The following is an 18,571-nucleotide window of genomic DNA, read 5'->3' as shown; positions in this document are numbered from 1 at the left end:
TTAGTAAAGGAGATCTCATACATATTTAAACTTACAAAAAATATTAAAATGTATACAAAAACAAATTAGAAGATTATTCATAATAAAGTCTGTTACAATAAAGGATTAATATGTATTTAATTTATACAGTTAAGTGTTATTTTACATTTGTTTACTTTTTCTGTACCTGAAAACTGTTAAACCTACCTAAAAAAGCACTGTTTATTTAATATGTATCTTTGTTCTGTTGTATTTATGTAGGCCTGCTGAATGTTAAATGGATCCAATCCATGTTCATTAGAAATTATTTGATGATGCAGAAATAAAACTGCTAGTATAATTTAATGCAGGTGTTGCTGATTTAAAACGATCAAAATACTATCTATTTTTTGATGCCAAAATTTCAAATAAGAGAGGAAGTGACAAATATCGGTATCGGAATCGGCCAATAAGTGATTGTTAAAATCGGTATCGGCCCAAAAAAATCCTATCGGTGCATCCCTAATTATTACCGATCAAAAGTTTGAGATCAGTAAGTGGTAGTGGTGTTGTTTTAATAGTTTTATTCAGCAAGGATCAAAAGTGAAAAAGATGTATATTTTTATACAAAACATTTTTAAATAAATGTTCTTTTGAACTTTTTGTCAAAGCATCCTGAAAAAAATCAGTTTCTTCAAAAATTAAGCAGCACAACTGTTTAAAACATTGATAATAATAAGACGTGTTTGCGAATCAGCATATTAGGATTTCTGAAGACTGGAGTAATGGCTACTGAAAATTCAGATTTGCCATCACAGGATTGACATTTTACAATATTAAAATAGAAAAAAGTCACTTGAAATTGTAATAATTTTTCACAATGTTAGTGTTTTTACTGTATATATAAAATAAATGCAGCCTTGGTGGGCGTAGAAGTTAAAAAAACATTTAAAAAAAATTGTACCCCATCTTTTTGTGTTTTTAGGCTGTTTGGACATTAATTCATCCGTTAAAGGGGCTCGCTTTGTTCGTTTCTGTGACGCCTTCAACATTCCCATCATCACATTTGTGGATGTGCCTGGATTCCTGCCAGGTGTCTAGAAACTTTCATTATCCTATCCTTAACTTTGCTGTGTTTTCTAATTCATTTTATCCTGAATTACCAGCATGTGTTTCCCTTTTTAAATAAGACACTGACAGAACGTTCTGTTTCCACAGGCACAGCTCAAGAGTACGGAGGCATCATCAGACACGGAGCCAAACTGCTCTATGCTTTTGCAGAGGCCACCGTTCCAAAAATCACTGTCATCACTAGGAAGGTAGGAGGCAGAATGATGTGTGTGTGGGGATGGTTCTGTCTTGTGTGCTGAATAATGCATGTTCTGTCTCCAGGCTTATGGAGGTGCTTATGATGTGATGAGTTCCAAACATCTGAGAGGAGACGTCAACTATGCCTGGCCATCTGCTGAGGTCGCTGTGATGGGTGCAAAGGTAAACCTGAAGACTTTTGTGCTGAAACCGGGTACATGGCTAATGCACTTGCATAATAAATGTGTAGTGTGCGTGAATTCTGGGGCTTTCTAAGGCATTTATGAGCTTTAAGCCAAACCCCTCCACTGAGCTGCATTTAAATCTCAGGATATTTTTTGGCCTAAATAAATATAAATATCAAAATTGGTCCCATCCCATATAAACAAATGTGTTGCAGCAGTCCCTAATAAAAGAGTTTAGAAATTCTTGTAACCACAAGACCATAAGTAGCAGACAGGAGTGAGTGTTCAGAGTGCTCCTGCATACTAGCTTCAGTCCAGTGCTGCTGCGGATATACACTTGCACTGCAGCAATGATCACTATGCTTGGCTCTCTTTGGTGATTGTGCTGCTGTCCCTTCTACTCATTTCATTTCTACACTGGAGGCTCACGCTTTGAGTTGAGGAACAGGTGCTGCTGACTGAGAGTGTGGATAGCACAGATCATATCACATGTTGACTGTTTAAAGTACAAACTATAAATATTTCTGCTGGGTGTCCATTAGTGACACTAAAGCAACAATGATGCACACTAATTTTCCAATGTTTTTGAAAGAAGCATCCTACGCTCACCAAGGCTCCATTTATTTGATAAAAAAATAAAATAAAATTGTGAAATACTGATGTCATTCATTTTAATTACATTACTGTTTAACAATGAACTGTACAACATTACTGTTTTCTATTTTAATATTTTTAATAATATATTCTTGTGATGGCAAAGCTGAATTTTCAGCATCATTACTCCAGTCCAGTGTCACATGATCTTTCAGAAATCATTCTAATATGATTATTTGGTGCTCAAGAAACATCATAATCCATGTTTAAAATATTTGTGCTGCTTAATAATTTTGTGGACACCTGGATTTTTTTTCCAGGTTTCTTTGAAAGAACATTTTTTAAATACATCCTTTGTAACAAAACTTAGAAATTTTATCTTTTTTTAATTTTTTTATCTTACTACAGATAGTGTATCACCGTTTCCACAAAAATATTAAGCATCAAAAGCTGTTTTTAACATTCATTGTTAATAATCAGAAATGTGTCTTGAACACCAAATATACCCAATTAGAATGATTTCTGAAGAATTATGTGACACTGAAGACTGGAGTAATGATGCTGAAAATTCAGCTTTGATATCAAAGGAATAAATTACATTATAAAATAAATTGTAATATTTCAAAATATGACTGTTTTTAATCCTGTTTTGTAGCCTTGTTGAGAGGCTCTTTTCAAAAATAACTCTTAACCTTTGAACACAATATGTATATGTATATTCTTCAACATTTTGATTAATCTATGGTTAATAACTACATTTTGTCAAGGATATTACAAATACAATTTTATATGCATTTCTTTGGCTTTTCTCGTGAATGAAATCTTTTTTTTTTTTTCATCCAGTGATCACAACTGGACAAATCATTGAAATTGACTGGTCAAAAAGTGTGGAACCCTACAAAATATTTCTTAAATGTGCTACATATTAATCTATAATTTCATTTTTTTTTAAGGGTGCTGTTCAAATCATCTTCAGAGGAAAGGAGAATCAAGCGGAGGCTGAAGCTGAATATGTGGAGAAGTTTGCCAATCCCTTCCCCGCTGCTGTCAGAGGTGCATCACCAGACACGAAACACATTCATCTTCACAGCTCTTGCTCAACATGTTTACCCCACACTGCAGTACAAGTGTGCTTGCTTCTGCTGCTATTTGTGTATTATTGCTAAATAATGATGAATGTATTTCACAGGCTTTGTGGATGACATCATTCAGCCCTCGACCACACGCAAGAGGATCTGTAGAGACCTGGAGGTGCTTGCCAGCAAGAAACAGACCAACCCCTGGAAAAAACATGCAAACATTCCCTTGTAAATCTCTTCTCAGCACTTTACAGCAACATCTGTGGTTAGATTGGAAAGAATATCATGTTTTCTCCACCTGGTTCGTTGTGCCTTATTTCCACTCATATGCATTATGCCATTATTTAAACAGTCTCAAGTCAATAAACACTCCCACGGTTCATGATTACATATTTAATTTTTTTTTTCTGAAAAAGTGAGTTTTCCACAAGTTCACTGAAGAAAAGTTTTCGAACAGTTTTCCATTAAAAGGGAAAGTGGTACATCATTTCTAGGTTGTACAAAAGAAAACCATTTTATATTGGAAATGTACAATTTACAGGTACACTAGCAAAACTGACCGGGGCTCAGGGTGGGGGAATAATGATGATCATGGGAAACTCATGTTGTTGACAGTATAACATTTCACTTCTTGATAGCACAGGACCATAAAGCACTTAAAACGGAGGCAGTACTTGAATGAGCCCCACTCAACACATGGCACAGCAGCCTCTGCTGTTTGACCCAGACAAGATCAACTGATGGAAACCCTGCCGTATAGACGCTTCACACAAATAAACCTCACCTCATTAAAACTAAATCTACTGGAAAGAAAATACTGACCATTCAAATGCTTCTGCAAGCCAAAATACACAACATGTAGTGTAATGCCCCTTCAGGACAACTGTCACAGAGATTTTTGGCTTTCTGACAATATTAACAGCATTTTTAACACTGACCAAACGTTTCTAACCTTGCTTTGTCATTTACCATAATTATGACTACTGAGTGTTGTTTTATATGCAGGGCATATACATAGTAGGATGGATAAACACAAATATGTACATCTTGAACATATAGGACCGTATATTCTTACATGATAAATTTGTACCACAATATAAATCCCATCCAGTGCGATTCAAATGAGCTGACAAAGAACTTGTTTGACAGAAAATAAAAAAAATCACCATACGTGACATGATTGGACTGCATCTGTTAAAATAATCTCCGGATGAATAAAAGCTCCTCTGATGTGGCATTTGATAAAAGAGGACGGTTGAGGGTTTGCTCCAGAATCACTGAACCTGGACACCAGTGCTTCCACTCTTATATGAATGTCTCTTCAGCCCTTTAATCACTTCAAATACTCCTTTTCCATCTGTTGTGGCACCTCAGAACATGGGCATAGTGAAACCCTGGGGGAAAAAATGACAGGTGATTATTGGTTGATAATTAGGGCTGCATGATTTGGGCGAAATATCTAACTGTGATTTTTCTGATTAAAATCACAATTTAAGAAATTGCCATTTTTTCAAAGCTCCAGGTTTGATGTGCTTGTTTGTAGCGCTGCACAATTTGGCAAAACAATTTTTTTGTGATATATATTAATATGACTACACAATAATAGTAATGATAATAATAATTATTATTATTACTAAATAAAACTATTAAAATAAATATTACTGTAAAAATAATATACTTAATAAAAAGCGATATAATAATATCATAGTACAGCTGTAACACTGAAATCCAAATTTATGGTTGTGCTAATTTCTTGGCTTCTAAATGTTAAACCACAAAGCTTTTAATCGGCAGAAAAGTTAGAGGAGACCTTAAAGCTTTGCTTTTGTCGACAACAGAGTTACAAACAAAAGCCAAACTCGTGGTGCTTGAAGTGGAGTTAAAAATATCAATAAAAATGTTAATCACGTACAGTTTTCACACACAAATATTCAAACTATATGTATTGGCTTTAATGCACTTATCAAAATAATAAAAGTCGTCAAATTTCAGAAGTTTTAATGACAAAAAGAAGTTTTCAAAACGTATCATTTAACTTACAACCTGCAAGGGAGTGTAAAATGCGTTAATGTGAAGTTATCATTACACCAAATACACAAAATAATGTTCTTTTTAGCAGCATCATGACCCCTTAAAATGAAGTATTTGAACAAGTTTATAAATTATTTGGATGTAGTAAAACACCCACATACGTAGCTGGGTCATGTCTGCTTTTCCTTCTGTCACTTACCATAATTCTAATCTTAAATTCAGGATTAGGCCTAAAATAATGTCTTCAAAATCATTAATTTACATGTGAAAATCAGCTGAGAATTGAACAAAGCTATAAACTGGAAGCTTTCAGACAGTTTTTCTGGCGATTAAAAGATGATACAAGATGTTCTCACCTTACAAACAGATATCGAAGGCAAAATGCTACAAAAAGCACATATTTTATGGGAAAGTGTGATGTGCTAGAGCAGAACGACCACTATTTTTGGACTCAGCACGGCAAAATTAATAAGAAGCAAGTATTGGATTTCATTCAGCAAATTTGATGCAGGGCAGTGTTATTATATATTTATACAATGAGTAAAGCCTTACCGACTCATCCTCAATCATGGCTGCAGAGTCAAAGAAGTCCGTTCTCAGCTCTGCTCTCTCCCGCCTGTTCCTGGATGGAGGCTGCAGAGGATATAAGATAATATGATTTGGAATTTCTTTCTATATTTAATTACATAAGTACTCTGAGATGCTTTTATTTGCTAGAATCATCTGATTACCAGATCAATGACCATGGTGTCCTCGAATTCCTCACTCATGTCTTCCAGCTGACCTCGCGACGACATCATGACATCCTCAAAGATGGGCTCTGCGTCATCCTCCATGAGACCACGTCTAGATTAGAGACATCAAAGTAGCATTAACTACAGCACGTTCCTCACGTGAAACATCCCACATTTCTTTCTCCACATACACAGTCTGTCGTACTCCTCCGCTACGGGCCTTCATGTAGTTCATGGCTGTGCGTTCTTTCCTGTTCACCTCCTCCATCTTCTGCTGGCCAAGCCAGGACATCTGCAGCTGAGGACTGACCGAGAGGAAAACCACTCAATACTACGCGCATAATAGCCTTCATAACACAACCAGTATTGTTACTGTAAACTAAAGCCAAAACCATTAAATATTTCGTTAATTAAAATAAATCTGAATTAAAATAAAACAAACATTAGATGAAAAACTTAAATGTAAATTCATCTAAATGTCACTTCAGATGTAGTTTCGTGTAGCCACACCTTCAGACTGATGGCTGAAAGTCTGGAATGCATGGCAGCTTTCATTGGCCAAGGCCCGCCCATGAGGCCGTTTGACCTACATGTCAAACAACCAATCACAGTTCGTTTCGTTTCAGCGTCATGCTTCGGGGCGTGGAAATGTCACCACAATAACAGACCGGTGTGTAAAATTCTTGGATGTATTTTAAAGATTCTATGCCGCGAACATGAAATATTTCACATACTTTTGAGAATCCAGCATTTAGTTGATCCAGATAAGCGCTTATCGTCACAGTTGTAAACACGATGGCTTTCTTCTTTCGTGAGGGGGTTTGGCACCACGGCATCTTTGTTTCCAGGCGGAACGTTAAAGAATACGACACTCACATCTCCAGGATATCCTATATAATTCAAACAATCTGATGATGACTTCCAAACTCCTGAAGTGTTTCCACTTTTGTGTGCCGTATGCATCAGACGTTCAGCCAACGGTCCGTGGGCGTGACGTCTGAGGCTGAGACTACTTCAGATGCAGCTTCTGTGCTACTTTAGCAGTGCAAAGATTTATTTATTTTGTTTTTTACAGTGATTTTACAGTTGTTTCATTTTGATTGGTAACAACAGCTATCTGGTCTGTTTTGAAAATTTGGTTCATTTGGTAGATACTGCATGGTATTGTGATACTTCAGCTGGTATAGTATCGCAAGATATGTTTATGGTACCGTGACACCCATTTGGTATAAAACTTATATTGTGACAGTTAAAAAAGTGTGCTCTATATAGTATGAACATGGGTAGTATGAATGAATTTACCACATCTGCCATGTTGTCACTAGGCGCGTTTCCATTACCCTTCAAATTGTGCAAATTGAAGGTGCGAATTGAAAATATGCCTAATGGAATCGCGTCAATTTTCGCAAAAACGCCCATATATCGCAAAAACATTTTTACGCTTGCATGAGGTATTTCAGGCAATTCGAAAAAAGGAATATTTCGCAAAACTGCAATGGAAACATGGCATACGTAAAAAGTCATATGATCATTCTTTAATGTACTATAACCTCCAAGAAACACCTCATACGTGGCCGCTTTCTAGTATAAGGGGCTTTCCTTGCCATTAACGCTTGGATAACCCCTTATTTACACTGCACACGTCTGCGGCGCATTACAGCTCCGATACGGCCACCGGAGCTGATCGCAGCCACTCTAGTCAATGCTTGTGTTTATACCAGCCGCGCCGTGGCACGTTTCAGAAGCGGTTCTCTGTGCTGCTTCACAAAAGATACTCACCTACGTCACCTTTGATTAAAAATAATGGCTAGTGCAGTGGCTGCGATATACGTAAACCTACCAAAATCCGTCGCCATTACTTATTGCGAGAGGAAAAAATTATGTTTAAGTCACATAACATCAGTTAATGGAAACGGCGCCATTTCGCAATAGTTTTTTATTGAAGTTTATAAAATATCACAAAAGTTTTGAGCTAATTTGTAATGGAAATGCGCCTACTGTCACATGACCTACCAGAATCAGCTGCATTGCTATACAGCCAACTCCTCTTCCGTGGCTTCACAGGATAATAAAGTGTTAATCAAATCAAATCTCAGTGGTAGTAGTAGTATGGGTACTTCTTGCATTTTTTTTTTTCCCCGATACTATTAATTCAGACATGCTACTCTTTTGGCGTACTGTTTTCGGCATACTATATAGTAGGGAAGTGGGCATATTTGGACAACAATTAAATGCAACATTATATACACTGCATATCCAAAATGGAGGACTAACTTGTGCTCATGGTTTTGAAAAGAAATGGACACGTTGCTTAAGCATTCACAAATTTTTGGCTATCTAGTGTATTTTAAGATTGACCACTTACTTATGAACATAGTCAGATTCAGAGCCGGGCTCGGAGAGGTGCTCAGCAGCTTGCCGAGGGTTTTCTCGGAGCACGGTGGAGGTGAGCTGGGGTGTCTGCAGGGCTCCGGGAGTCTGTAGGGTGTCATTCCTCATCATCCAAGAGCCCTCCACACTCTCCTCTGCAGAACCACGACACCACACACAAAACAGCCCATGACTGCTTACTTTTAGGCATCTCGATCAACTGAACCAACCCACAGGCCTCCTGTCTCATATCAGTATGATTACATCTACTGGCATCCTCACCCTCAATGCGTTTCTTGTGCAGTGGTGGACGGCCCTTCTTGCTTCGTATGGATCCAGCTTTGCTGCTGCTGCTGCCGCTGGTGATGGACATGCGATCTTCATCTCCACCCGTCAGCAGAGAGTTCCTGTAGGAGATGAGCGGCAGCCAGATGTCTTCCCGCCTCTCCATCATTTGCTCAGTCATGAACTTCTCCAGATACGAGTGCCTGAGAGAGCCAAAAGGGAGAACACAAAGATATGAACATATTATTTTTATTTAATAATGAGGTGCTCAGCAGCTTGCCGAGGGTTTTCTCGGAGCACGGTGGAGGTGAGCTGGGGTGTCTGCAGGGCTCCGGGAGTCTGTAGGGTGTCATTCCTCATCATCCAAGAGCCCTCCACACTCTCCTCTGCAGAACCACGACACCACACACAAAACAGCCCATGACTGCTTACTTTTAGGCATCTCGGTCAACTGAAGCAACCCACAGGCCTCCCGTCTCATATCAGTATGATTACATCTACTGGCATCCTCACCCTCGATGCGTTTCTTGTGCATGGCTGGACGGCCCTTCTTGCTCCGTATAGATCCAGCTTTGCTGCTGCTGCTGCCGCTGGTGATGGACATGCGATCTTCATCTCCCCCCGTCAGCAGAGAGTTCCTGTAGGAGATGAGCGGCAGCCAGATGTCTTCCCGCCTCTCCATCATTTGCTCAGTCATGAACTTCTCCAGATACGAGTGCCTGAGAGAGCCAAAAGGGAGAACACAAAGATATGAACATATTATTTTTATTTAATAATATAATTCTATTAATATAATTCTTAAAAATGCAATTATATATATAATATTTTTCCTCGTTATTTATATACATTTTTATACATTACAATGCAATCAAAGTGCTCCTCAGACTAACTTACACTGTTTTCTTGTCTTGGCGAAGAAGCTTTGAGGAAAATTCACAGAGAACCTCCAGGAAGGCCAGATTTGCAGGGGGATACTCTGGTCCTTTAGGATTCTGATACTTGAAGGCGAACTCAATGCCATCTCTGAATACAACAAAATTATTTGAGATGGGTAGAGTGAAGAAGAGGTCCATTTGGTGCTTGATAAATATAATCCAAATATTAAAGAGAAGTTACTTGTGCAGTGTGGCCACAGCCTCTCTGGTCTTGATCTGGTCCAAGCCAAAGGTGAGGGCAAAGCGACGGGCCAATTCCTTTATGCCACTCACATGAGATGAGGTCCTGTCTAAGTTTGGCCCCTGATCCTGGATCAGCTCATTAAAGAGCTGAAGAACAGAAAAAATAACAGTATTAGTAGAATGATCAAGATCTGAAATGATAATGCAGATATCATGTGAATCTTATGCTAGAATATCCCTCATAATGAAGGCTGTCATCTCACCTGCTGTAAGCTCAGGATGAGCGTCTTGGCACACAGTATCTTGTCCGTCTGTCTGGTCTTACTTAGAGTCTCCTTGATGATGTCTCCATAATCGTTGTAGTACTACACACGGTTTACGACAAGAAGTTCAGCAGTTTGATAAATATGTAAGAACTACCCGAGATTGTGTTGTAGATAGCAGTACAGTATACAATGTATGTCCACTGGCACTGAGTGAGCGAGATGATGTTTGGGTGAGGGATTGTGGGATTGACATGGAGCAGAACAAGCAGTGGGAGCATAAAAAGGCTAAGAAATGTTCAACTTTATGCAAATGAGAGTTAAACTAATCAGTGGCAACTAATCATTATGAGGTTATAGTTATGAGGCATTGATGTTTGCCAGAAGCATTTAATAACGCCAGAGCTTCTGGTAATTTAAGTGCTTGAATCACATTGACTGATTTCAAATGCAGTTTGGACAACATATCTCTGATCTGATTAGTTTCTTTCATGACAGTGGGCATGTCAGGTAAGGTGATAATTGCTTATCTTACCTTCATGTAGTGTTTGAAGATGTCTGCAGCGGCTGGCATGTCTACTATATCATAAATGATAAGCTTGCTGAAGGCAGCTAGGAGGTTTCTCCTCTTGTGTAAGGCCTCAATCTTGTTAGCTTCATCCTCCTCATCACCCTCTGGTAATGAACATGAAAACACTTTAATTACACTTCAAAACAGTATTTACGTTTTTTTTTTTTCCCTCAAATGATCAATGTCATTAATATTGTCTCTAGGCTCACCCATGCTCTGATTCTCGTCATCCTGGTCTATAAACACATGGTCTAGGATGAAGTTGAGCAGCTCGTTCTGTAGGGTGCTATCTGGGTTGAAGACCAGAGGTTGCAGACCCTCTCTGGACCCTGTGGTGAGCTGGTGACTGAAGATCATCAGCAGGTCGCATAGCAGCATGAATGCCTGGAGGAAGAGATGGGACGGTGAAACAATCGTAGCATGAATGACTACTGCACAGGCACATCTTTCCTGAATGAAAGGACGAACGAAGGAGCTCACCTGCTCTTTAACCGGTGTGTTGACGTTTGAAAGACACTGCTGGCACACAGCTAGAAAAGACTTGACAACCCTCCGTAGTGCTAGGAGATCATCCTGAAATCAAAGAAAATATTTATGTTTTTGGTTTGAAGTTGCAATAATCTGTCAATGAACACCCCTCTTATGCTTGTTCAGCCAAGTCATTCAATATAGGATGAGATTACAAATGTAATGTGAAGGGGTTGCTGAACGGTTCAGTATCACTGCTGATAATGAAGTAATGCAGTGTATTTTAAATTGTATTGCATCAAATCAATCTGCTAAATAAGAAGTTAAAACATTAAATAGATGCCTAACATACCTTGGATGGAGCTCCCTCTGTGATCTTCACAAGCTGCCATAGTATGGAGTAATGAGAACACTGAAGAGCCTGTACTGCTATCTACAAAACATAGTGAAACACTCAGTGAGTATCAGGACATAATATGATCTTATGAAATCAATGTGTTGCAATGTCACCTGAAAACATCTCCAATAACTGGGTGAATCTCACAAAATTGTTTACAAAGCAAGTACAAAATCAAATAAAAGTTGCAAGATATTTTGTTTGTCTGGAATATTTTATTCTGACTGGTCAATCATAGCATTTTGATTGAAATATTTTTGTATAATACTAACTTTTTAAATGCTACTAAATTGTGCCAAACGTATAAATTAATGTTTAATTTTCAATTCTCAATACTGTAAAACAGCTAATAAAACCATTCTGAACATTCTTCCAGAATGTATTAAAAGAAATGTTTCTTGGGCAGCATATCAGTATATTCAAATTATTTCTTAAGAATCATGTGACACTGAGGACTGGAGTAATGGCTGCTTTGCCATCACAGGAATAAATTACATATACAATACATATTAAAATCTATTCAATATATTCAATATTAAATTACATATTCAAATAAAAAATTAATTGTAATACAATTTCACAATATGACTGTTTTTACAGTATTTTTTATATCACCAAACTTCTGACCAGTAGTGTAATTCATTTAAATAATACTGCTTCACAATACTGAGAACTGTCCTCAGTACTTTTATGTCTTCTTCTTAATGTAATTTCTTACTTCGTTCCTTTAATTTTGGGTTGAAAAGTGACCAGGACATGTTCTTGATAGGCTTCCTGAGATTCCCTCATCTCATATCTGAAACAGACGCACCTGCTCTGGCATAGAGCCCTGCTCAATTCCCGTCCTTAGCAACCTGTAGCAGTTCCCGAACAAATCCCATCTGGTCAAGTCATGAGCACTGATGGAGAGGAGAGACAGACACATTGCTTGTTCATTAGCACTCAATGACTAAAGTGGTCAGAAGTAACTTGCACTGCACAGTGATTTAACAAGACAGCAGCGTACTTGTGAAAGGCTGTGAGTCTCCTAAGAGTGGAGAGAACATTGTAGATGTCGTCATCATCCGCCTCTTCCCCCTGTAAATAAGGCAGACATTCACAAATGTCTGATCAGCGACCCTTGCAGAATTCTATGAATCATACATAATTGTTCACAAATTCTACTTCAACAGCCTCAGTTTTTAAAAGAGAGCAACGAATGAAGCTCTGAGATGTAAGCACTGAAATGTTCAAGTGATAGTTCAACCAAAAACAAAAACTGTGACCATGGCTGTTAAGCACCAAAAATGAGAACAGAGAAAAGTAAAAGCATTCTATATCAAGGTTTTCAACCTTTTATATGCCACAGACCCCCAAATGGCAGCTATGTATTTTCATGTTTCATGTTCATGAGAAAAATTAATTATAAATATACATAAAATATTATTTGGGAAATTTTTATTTATTGAAATATGTACTCACTATTGTACTGTACTGTTAGATTTTTTTAAATTTATTTACTTATAATTACATATAATTTTTATTCTGTATTTAAATCAATTATTTATTTATTCTATTTATTATTATTAACACATTTTTTATTTTTTTCCCACATACCTCCTGGAGCCATACAAGATGAAACTCGAGTTGAACTCAAATTGAGAAGCAGATTAGTCCAATTTGTTAAAGAATCATTCAGTCCGATTTCTAAACTGGATCAATCAGCTGAATGAAACGAATCAGCTTAAAAAATTATTAATTCACTGATCCATTTATTGAATTCATTTAGCAAAGGGGTTCATATGGACTATTTTTTATGATGCTGAAACAGCTGTGGTCACTATAAAACAATTATTAAAAAATGACATGAGGCTGATTTAATAATAACAATTGTCATTTTGGGGTGAACCATCCCTTTAATTGTTTTTAAAAAGCTGTCTCCTCTTTGTTAAAGTGCTTTCTCAATATCTCTTGTAATTGATTTGATACTTTAACAAACAATCTCTCTAAATCTGTCCGTCACCTCCACAGAGCCCTCACCGCCTGCAGCAGCTCCTCCACCGAGTGGTTGAAGCGTTCCGCTAGTTCATCGATGAGCTGACTATGGGCGATGTCCACACGGTTCATGATGATGTACTCCTCACTGCACAGGATGCTGTAGGTCTTACTGCAGGCCTCCAGCACCTCTGTGTCCGTGTGCTTCTCCACCACAAACTTGATCTGCTTGAGTAACGCTTCCAAGTGCTGGAACATTCAAATGCAGCCTATCAGCTAAGGTTTAGCATTTAAAGAGATCCAGCTGGAGAAACTGCGTACCTTCTCCATCCTCCCAGCACTGTACACGTCCAGGTCAAAATACTGCGGGATCTGTAGGAGGTTGGCTACTTTCTCTGCATCTGTCTGGTACTGTGGATGGAAAACGGGTTTATCAGCATATGACTGACCCAGTTATGATGTATGCGAGCTTGAAAACAGAATACTTTTCATCCTACTTTTGAGAGTAACATGGGAAGAGCCATGATGAAGTGCTCCGTTAATTTGTTTTTGTCATCGATCTGCATCTTCCTTTCCTTTGCTGTCAAAACCTGCACAACAAGACGGACTTCACTAAATACTAATGAAAAAAATGTGTTTTATAATAAAATGATGCAGATATTTTTAGCCATATACTGTAGCTTGTCAGGTAAAGGTCGTACCCTTTTCCCAGTTCCTCTCCCCACAGGCGGGTGGGCCTCAGCAGCCTGACGAATAGTACAGACAGTCAGCTCAATCAGAGCACTCTCCTGCCTGTCCAACAACACTGAAGACAAACAGAGTCAGAGAGAAAGAGATGTGTTTATGTTGCAGATGCATACATTTAGGAGATGTAGATGTATGACACTGATTTCTCACCCAAAAATGGCTCATAGGTAGGGGTGTAACGGTATATGTATTTGTCCCAAACCATCACTGTATGCAGTCAGACGACGAATACAGTCAGTCATAGGCAATGTATGTAGCATTACCAAAGCCACTAGAAGGCAAGCCTGCAACCTGTAGCCAAAAAAGCATAACGGCTAATGCTAACGCTTCCGCTTTGGCAGTACGTGGGAAAGGAGACCAGAGGCCGGTTTTTTTTTTTAAATGGATGTCAATGGAGGAGAGGCTGCGCTACACTGAATAAACAGCTTTTTAGAAGAAACAGCTTATCATTTAATGAATCGACAGCCTATCAGCTAATCTCCAACATGTTTTATACTGAGCAATACTTTTGGATTGAACTATTTTTAGAGTTTACACCAAAAAAAAATGTCGTTTTATAAGAGAAGTCACTGACTTTTTACAACAGGTGGGATACAGATTACGGCACTTCTCATTTATTCCCTATGGTATCCGTAAACGGCGATTGAGTGTCGCACAACTCTGAATGAAATTCAGTGACGTCAAGGCTGTAATGTGATTGGTTATTAAAACACATGTGATCCAATTTGACCGTTACGCTTTCTCCAATAGTAAGTAATACAGACACTCTCATCTCCCTATAGTAAGACAATCTCTGGCATTACTGTCTGTTCAAAATAAATGAAAAAAAAAAAAAAACATTTCCTGTTGTACCGAACTCATATCGAACCGTGACTCCAAAACCGAGGTACATACCAAATCGTGACTTCTGTGTACCGTTACACCCCTACTCACAGGTAGGGGAGAAAATAGAGGAGATGGGGCACCTTTTACTCCATATTTCTCAGGGTGTGTGAGCTGATTTTTCAAAGTCATATTTTGTATAGGGATTTTTGACGGTGTCCCCAGTTGATGTACTGACACCACCATTCAAAAGTTTGGGGTTGGTCAGACTTTTGAAGTTTTTGAAAGTCTGAAAGTTTCTCACCAAGGCTGCATTTGTTTGATCAAAAATACAGTAACAACAGAAATATTGTGAAATATTACTACAATTTAAAATAACTGTTTTCTATTTAAATAGACTTTAAAATGTAATTTATTCTTGTGATGAAAAAACTGAATTTTTTGCAGCCATTACTCCAGTCTTCACTGTCACACAATCCTTTAGAAATTACACTAATATGATGATTTGCTGCTCAAGAAACATTTCGTATTATTATCAATGTTGAAAATATAAATATAAATATAAATAAATGACTATAAAAATTATTTGTGTTTGGGACGCTGTGAGCATGGAGACTGTAGTGTATGTAGACTGTAAGTTTGAAAACGTTTAGCTTAAATGTTTAATATGAATAAACAGTGCTCATAAACGGCTGCTGAGGTAGTATTCTCAAGTGAAGCGAGTTGAGGCTTGGACCAGGAAACAGCGCTTCTTACGTCACCACTTAACAACCGAATATGGCTGCCGTCGCATCATCCAGGTGGATGCTGCACACTGGTGGTGGCTGAGGAGATTCCCCCCTTCTATGTAAAGCGCTTTGAGTGCCAAGAAAAGCGCTATATAAAAATGTTAGGAAAGGAATAAGAATTATTATAAAAAGAAAAAAAAAATCATGCTGACCCCAGACTTTTGATAAGTAGTACATACCTTCAAATAATGGCTTCAAAAAAGTTAGTGAACATTTACTGCAACTGCATAGTTAAAAAGATACAGTTCATGAAAAACGTAGCGTGGCTTGTTTTCATACTTTAGTACCCAATTTAACCCATCTGTCTATAATTTGCAAGCAATTCTGAACACCTTAATTAGCTTATTCTGGTGTGATTAGAGCTAACTCAGCAGGACACTGGCCCTCTAGGACTGGAGTTAAAGAGCCGTGCTTTACAACTACATTTAAATAAACCAATTTTGGAACAAAGCAACTAATGAAAGAGCACAACTGTTTAAACTACTAGATTTTTGACTCAGACAGTTTTCGACCTTTGTGAAAACTAGCTCCAGTCTCCCTTATGCTTTCTATCTAATATAATCTGCTATGGCCAGCAGTGAAAGCCCTCTCAGGGTGTCCTTACCCTCCTCGCCCTGCACTGGCTCCTCCAGCAGCAGTTCGGTCATGCACTCCCAGTCCTTCAGCAGCTCCTGAGAGCTCTCCCACAAACTGTCCACTAGATAGGCAGCATGCTCATGCAGCTGTAAACACAAACACACACTGTTAGCTCTGACACAAACAAGAGATTCAGACCAATATATATGAAACTAGCTGGATTCTAATGCCACCTCAGGAGACAAATGTTGTGTTAACCTATCGTAATTCTCTATAAGCACCTGATCATCAGTTGTGGTGTTACCTCACTCTCCAGAAAGAAGAGCACCAGCATGCGGATGAGGTTTCCATTTGGGCTGCTCCTGCCCCTGCGTTTGGCCAGAGCTTCCTCCGCCTGAGGATCATGTCTGCTGAACAACCTACACATTAAAAGAAAATAGAAAATAAAATGAATGAAAATTAATTACCATTAAAATAAATGTAATAAAATTAAGTAATCAGACAAAAGCCAAAGAGATAAATATTCAAAAACTGGATGTTGTTTAAAGGATGTTAGCTGGCTCACTTTCGATGTAGAAACTCCCCAGCAGCCACTGCCACAGGCCTGTGGGCGGAGTACACCAGATGATAGACATTCTCACAATCCTCATTAGACAGAGCGTCCTCACTACCCCTGAACAAATGAAGAACATTGATAGAGGAAAGCATCCAGACTGCAGTTACGTTCAGCATCTGATACCATCTGAGCTTCACTCACTGAAGGATCAGCGTGACCAGTCTGATGGCCTCCACAGCCACATCATACTCTTTATCCAGCGTCATAGACACGATACGATCCTGTGAGGAGATTTGATCATCGTTAACATGGAGAACACATTCAGAGAACTGCGATACCTCTCCTGAACTGCGTTCTTACCTTGAAACGGTTTGTGAAGAGCTCGAGTTTTGGAAACAGTTCGCGGTTTGTGTAGAGGTTTTGTAGGGCTTTCAAACACTTCAAGCGCACTTCACCTTGCTGGAAATGGACGATGCTGATATTAATACACTGAAAATGAAATATTACCAGGACAAAAGTGCTGCTTTTGGTGTATGTGGAGATGGCGTACCCGGTCGTGTAAGGTCCAGCCCACATACTTCAGGTAGCTGTCATTCAGGAAGGCATCGCTGTACATTTTCATCCACACACCGATCTCCTCTATACAAATCGCTCTGATTTCAGCAATTGCATCCCTGCCAGTCACACAGAAGATAAGACCAGACACCCACAGCTACATGCACGCTATTATTGTGAAGGCATACAACTCTGATCACCTATAACGATGAACAAAGATTCCCTTGAAGACTGAATTCATCATGTTTTCGATTTCATCTTGGTTTTCTTGAAGCTGGTGAGAAAGTTTGTTCATATGAGTAAATGATCAGCAATATAACGACTGTTTACTAGGGCTGTGTATCACCAGCAAAGTCACGATACGATACGTATCACGATACATAGGCCACGATACGATACATATCACGATACAGGACTGCACTGAATTTCACCGAAGCAGAATTTAGTAAAACAGCGGTTTATTAAACACTCAGTGGCGGCTCGTCAGGGGAGGCACAGCTTCCCCGTAATTTTGAGGTGAAAATGGGAGGAGGACGATTTAATGTTAATAAAATTCACTATTCATTTCAGTTCATGTCTCAGAATGTGTATTTTTTGTTTGTAATTTCACAGTTGTAATACCATAACGTGAAAGCGCCGCTTTTCTATCGTGAATGTGCCGAATCTGCTGATGCAATTACAACCGCTAGGTGATAGAGAAGGGGAGGGGGAGGCTGAACGAGCACTGAGCTCTCGTGCCTCCGTTGGTAAAAAAAATTAGCCAATCAGCATCGAGTGTTCACTTTCAGCGCTGAGGAGTGTTGAGAAAAGAACCCTCGCAAGGGAGGCTAGCCTCCCTTCTGATATCAACCAATCATCACAGAGACGTAAATTACGTGATATTAGTTTGAACGTCTGCCGCTGCGCTGATAATGTACCAAGTACTTATAGCGATATTGAATATTTGATTGCCAACAGATTTACCAAGCTGTCATTCAAACAGTACATATACAAATTTAGGGAAAACAGCCTAAGCTGGATATAGGAGGCAGCTCTCTTTTAACACAGACTTTTAAGAAGGGATGGATGTTTGCTTCAAGTGATAGGCCAGGTAAGTGAAATTATATTATCTTGCTGTATGTATGTCGTTTTCTTTACGTTTTCTGACTAAAACCAACCAAAAAGCCATTTTAAAGTGGTTAAGCAAATAATA

The 18,571-nt window shown here is 38.6% G+C and overlaps 2 protein-coding genes across 3 annotated transcripts in view; one reads left to right on the top strand and one right to left on the bottom strand.

Annotated features, from left to right (window-relative positions):
- Window positions 1-3,443, top strand: part of LOC107680238 (propionyl-CoA carboxylase beta chain, mitochondrial-like) — a 6,989-nt gene extending 3,546 nt beyond the window's left edge. The window contains exons 11-15 of the mRNA XM_016476041.1: window positions 944-1,051; window positions 1,177-1,277; window positions 1,351-1,449; window positions 2,999-3,098; window positions 3,235-3,443. Of these exons, the coding sequence (XP_016331527.1) occupies window positions 944-1,051; window positions 1,177-1,277; window positions 1,351-1,449; window positions 2,999-3,098; window positions 3,235-3,356 (530 nt within the window). The 3' untranslated portion in view covers window positions 3,357-3,443. The remainder of the gene's footprint in view (window positions 1-943; window positions 1,052-1,176; window positions 1,278-1,350; window positions 1,450-2,998; window positions 3,099-3,234) is intronic.
- Window positions 3,444-3,496: 53 nt separating this feature from the next.
- LOC107680237 (cohesin subunit SA-1-like) overlaps window positions 3,497-18,571 on the bottom strand; it is a 41,959-nt gene continuing 26,884 nt past the window's right edge. The window contains exons 9-34 of one of the 2 annotated variants that reach the window (XM_016476040.1): window positions 17,580-17,653; window positions 17,375-17,498; window positions 17,185-17,283; window positions 17,026-17,105; window positions 16,834-16,941; window positions 16,573-16,687; window positions 16,297-16,414; window positions 14,037-14,140; window positions 13,833-13,925; window positions 13,657-13,746; window positions 13,381-13,584; window positions 12,368-12,438; window positions 12,173-12,260; window positions 11,317-11,397; window positions 10,977-11,069; window positions 10,706-10,880; window positions 10,461-10,600; window positions 9,926-10,027; window positions 9,661-9,809; window positions 9,439-9,567; window positions 8,542-8,747; window positions 8,255-8,414; window positions 6,081-6,194; window positions 5,887-6,001; window positions 5,708-5,788; window positions 3,497-4,518 (exon numbers count right to left, since the gene is read on the bottom strand). In XM_016476040.1, coding sequence (XP_016331526.1) covers window positions 4,495-4,518; window positions 5,708-5,788; window positions 5,887-6,001; window positions 6,081-6,194; window positions 8,255-8,414; window positions 8,542-8,747; window positions 9,439-9,567; window positions 9,661-9,809; window positions 9,926-10,027; window positions 10,461-10,600; window positions 10,706-10,880; window positions 10,977-11,069; window positions 11,317-11,397; window positions 12,173-12,260; window positions 12,368-12,438; window positions 13,381-13,584; window positions 13,657-13,746; window positions 13,833-13,925; window positions 14,037-14,140; window positions 16,297-16,414; window positions 16,573-16,687; window positions 16,834-16,941; window positions 17,026-17,105; window positions 17,185-17,283; window positions 17,375-17,498; window positions 17,580-17,653 — 2,937 coding nt within the window. In that variant the 3' untranslated portion in view covers window positions 3,497-4,494. Of the gene's footprint in view, window positions 4,519-5,707; window positions 5,789-5,886; window positions 6,002-6,080; window positions 6,195-8,254; window positions 8,415-8,541; window positions 8,748-8,825; window positions 8,969-9,057; window positions 9,264-9,438; window positions 9,568-9,660; window positions 9,810-9,925; window positions 10,028-10,460; window positions 10,601-10,705; window positions 10,881-10,976; window positions 11,070-11,316; window positions 11,398-12,172; window positions 12,261-12,367; window positions 12,439-13,380; window positions 13,585-13,656; window positions 13,747-13,832; window positions 13,926-14,036; window positions 14,141-16,296; window positions 16,415-16,572; window positions 16,688-16,833; window positions 16,942-17,025; window positions 17,106-17,184; window positions 17,284-17,374; window positions 17,499-17,579; window positions 17,654-18,571 lie in introns of those variants that run through there. The other variant, XM_016476039.1, reaches the window with a different exon arrangement.

Source organism: Sinocyclocheilus anshuiensis, unplaced genomic scaffold (assembly GCF_001515605.1).
Source record: "Sinocyclocheilus anshuiensis isolate Anshui unplaced genomic scaffold, SAMN03320099.WGS_v1.1 scaffold821, whole genome shotgun sequence".
Lineage (NCBI taxonomy): Eukaryota > Metazoa > Chordata > Actinopteri > Cypriniformes > Cyprinidae > Sinocyclocheilus > Sinocyclocheilus anshuiensis.
This window is presented reverse-complemented; position numbering and strand designations above follow the sequence as displayed.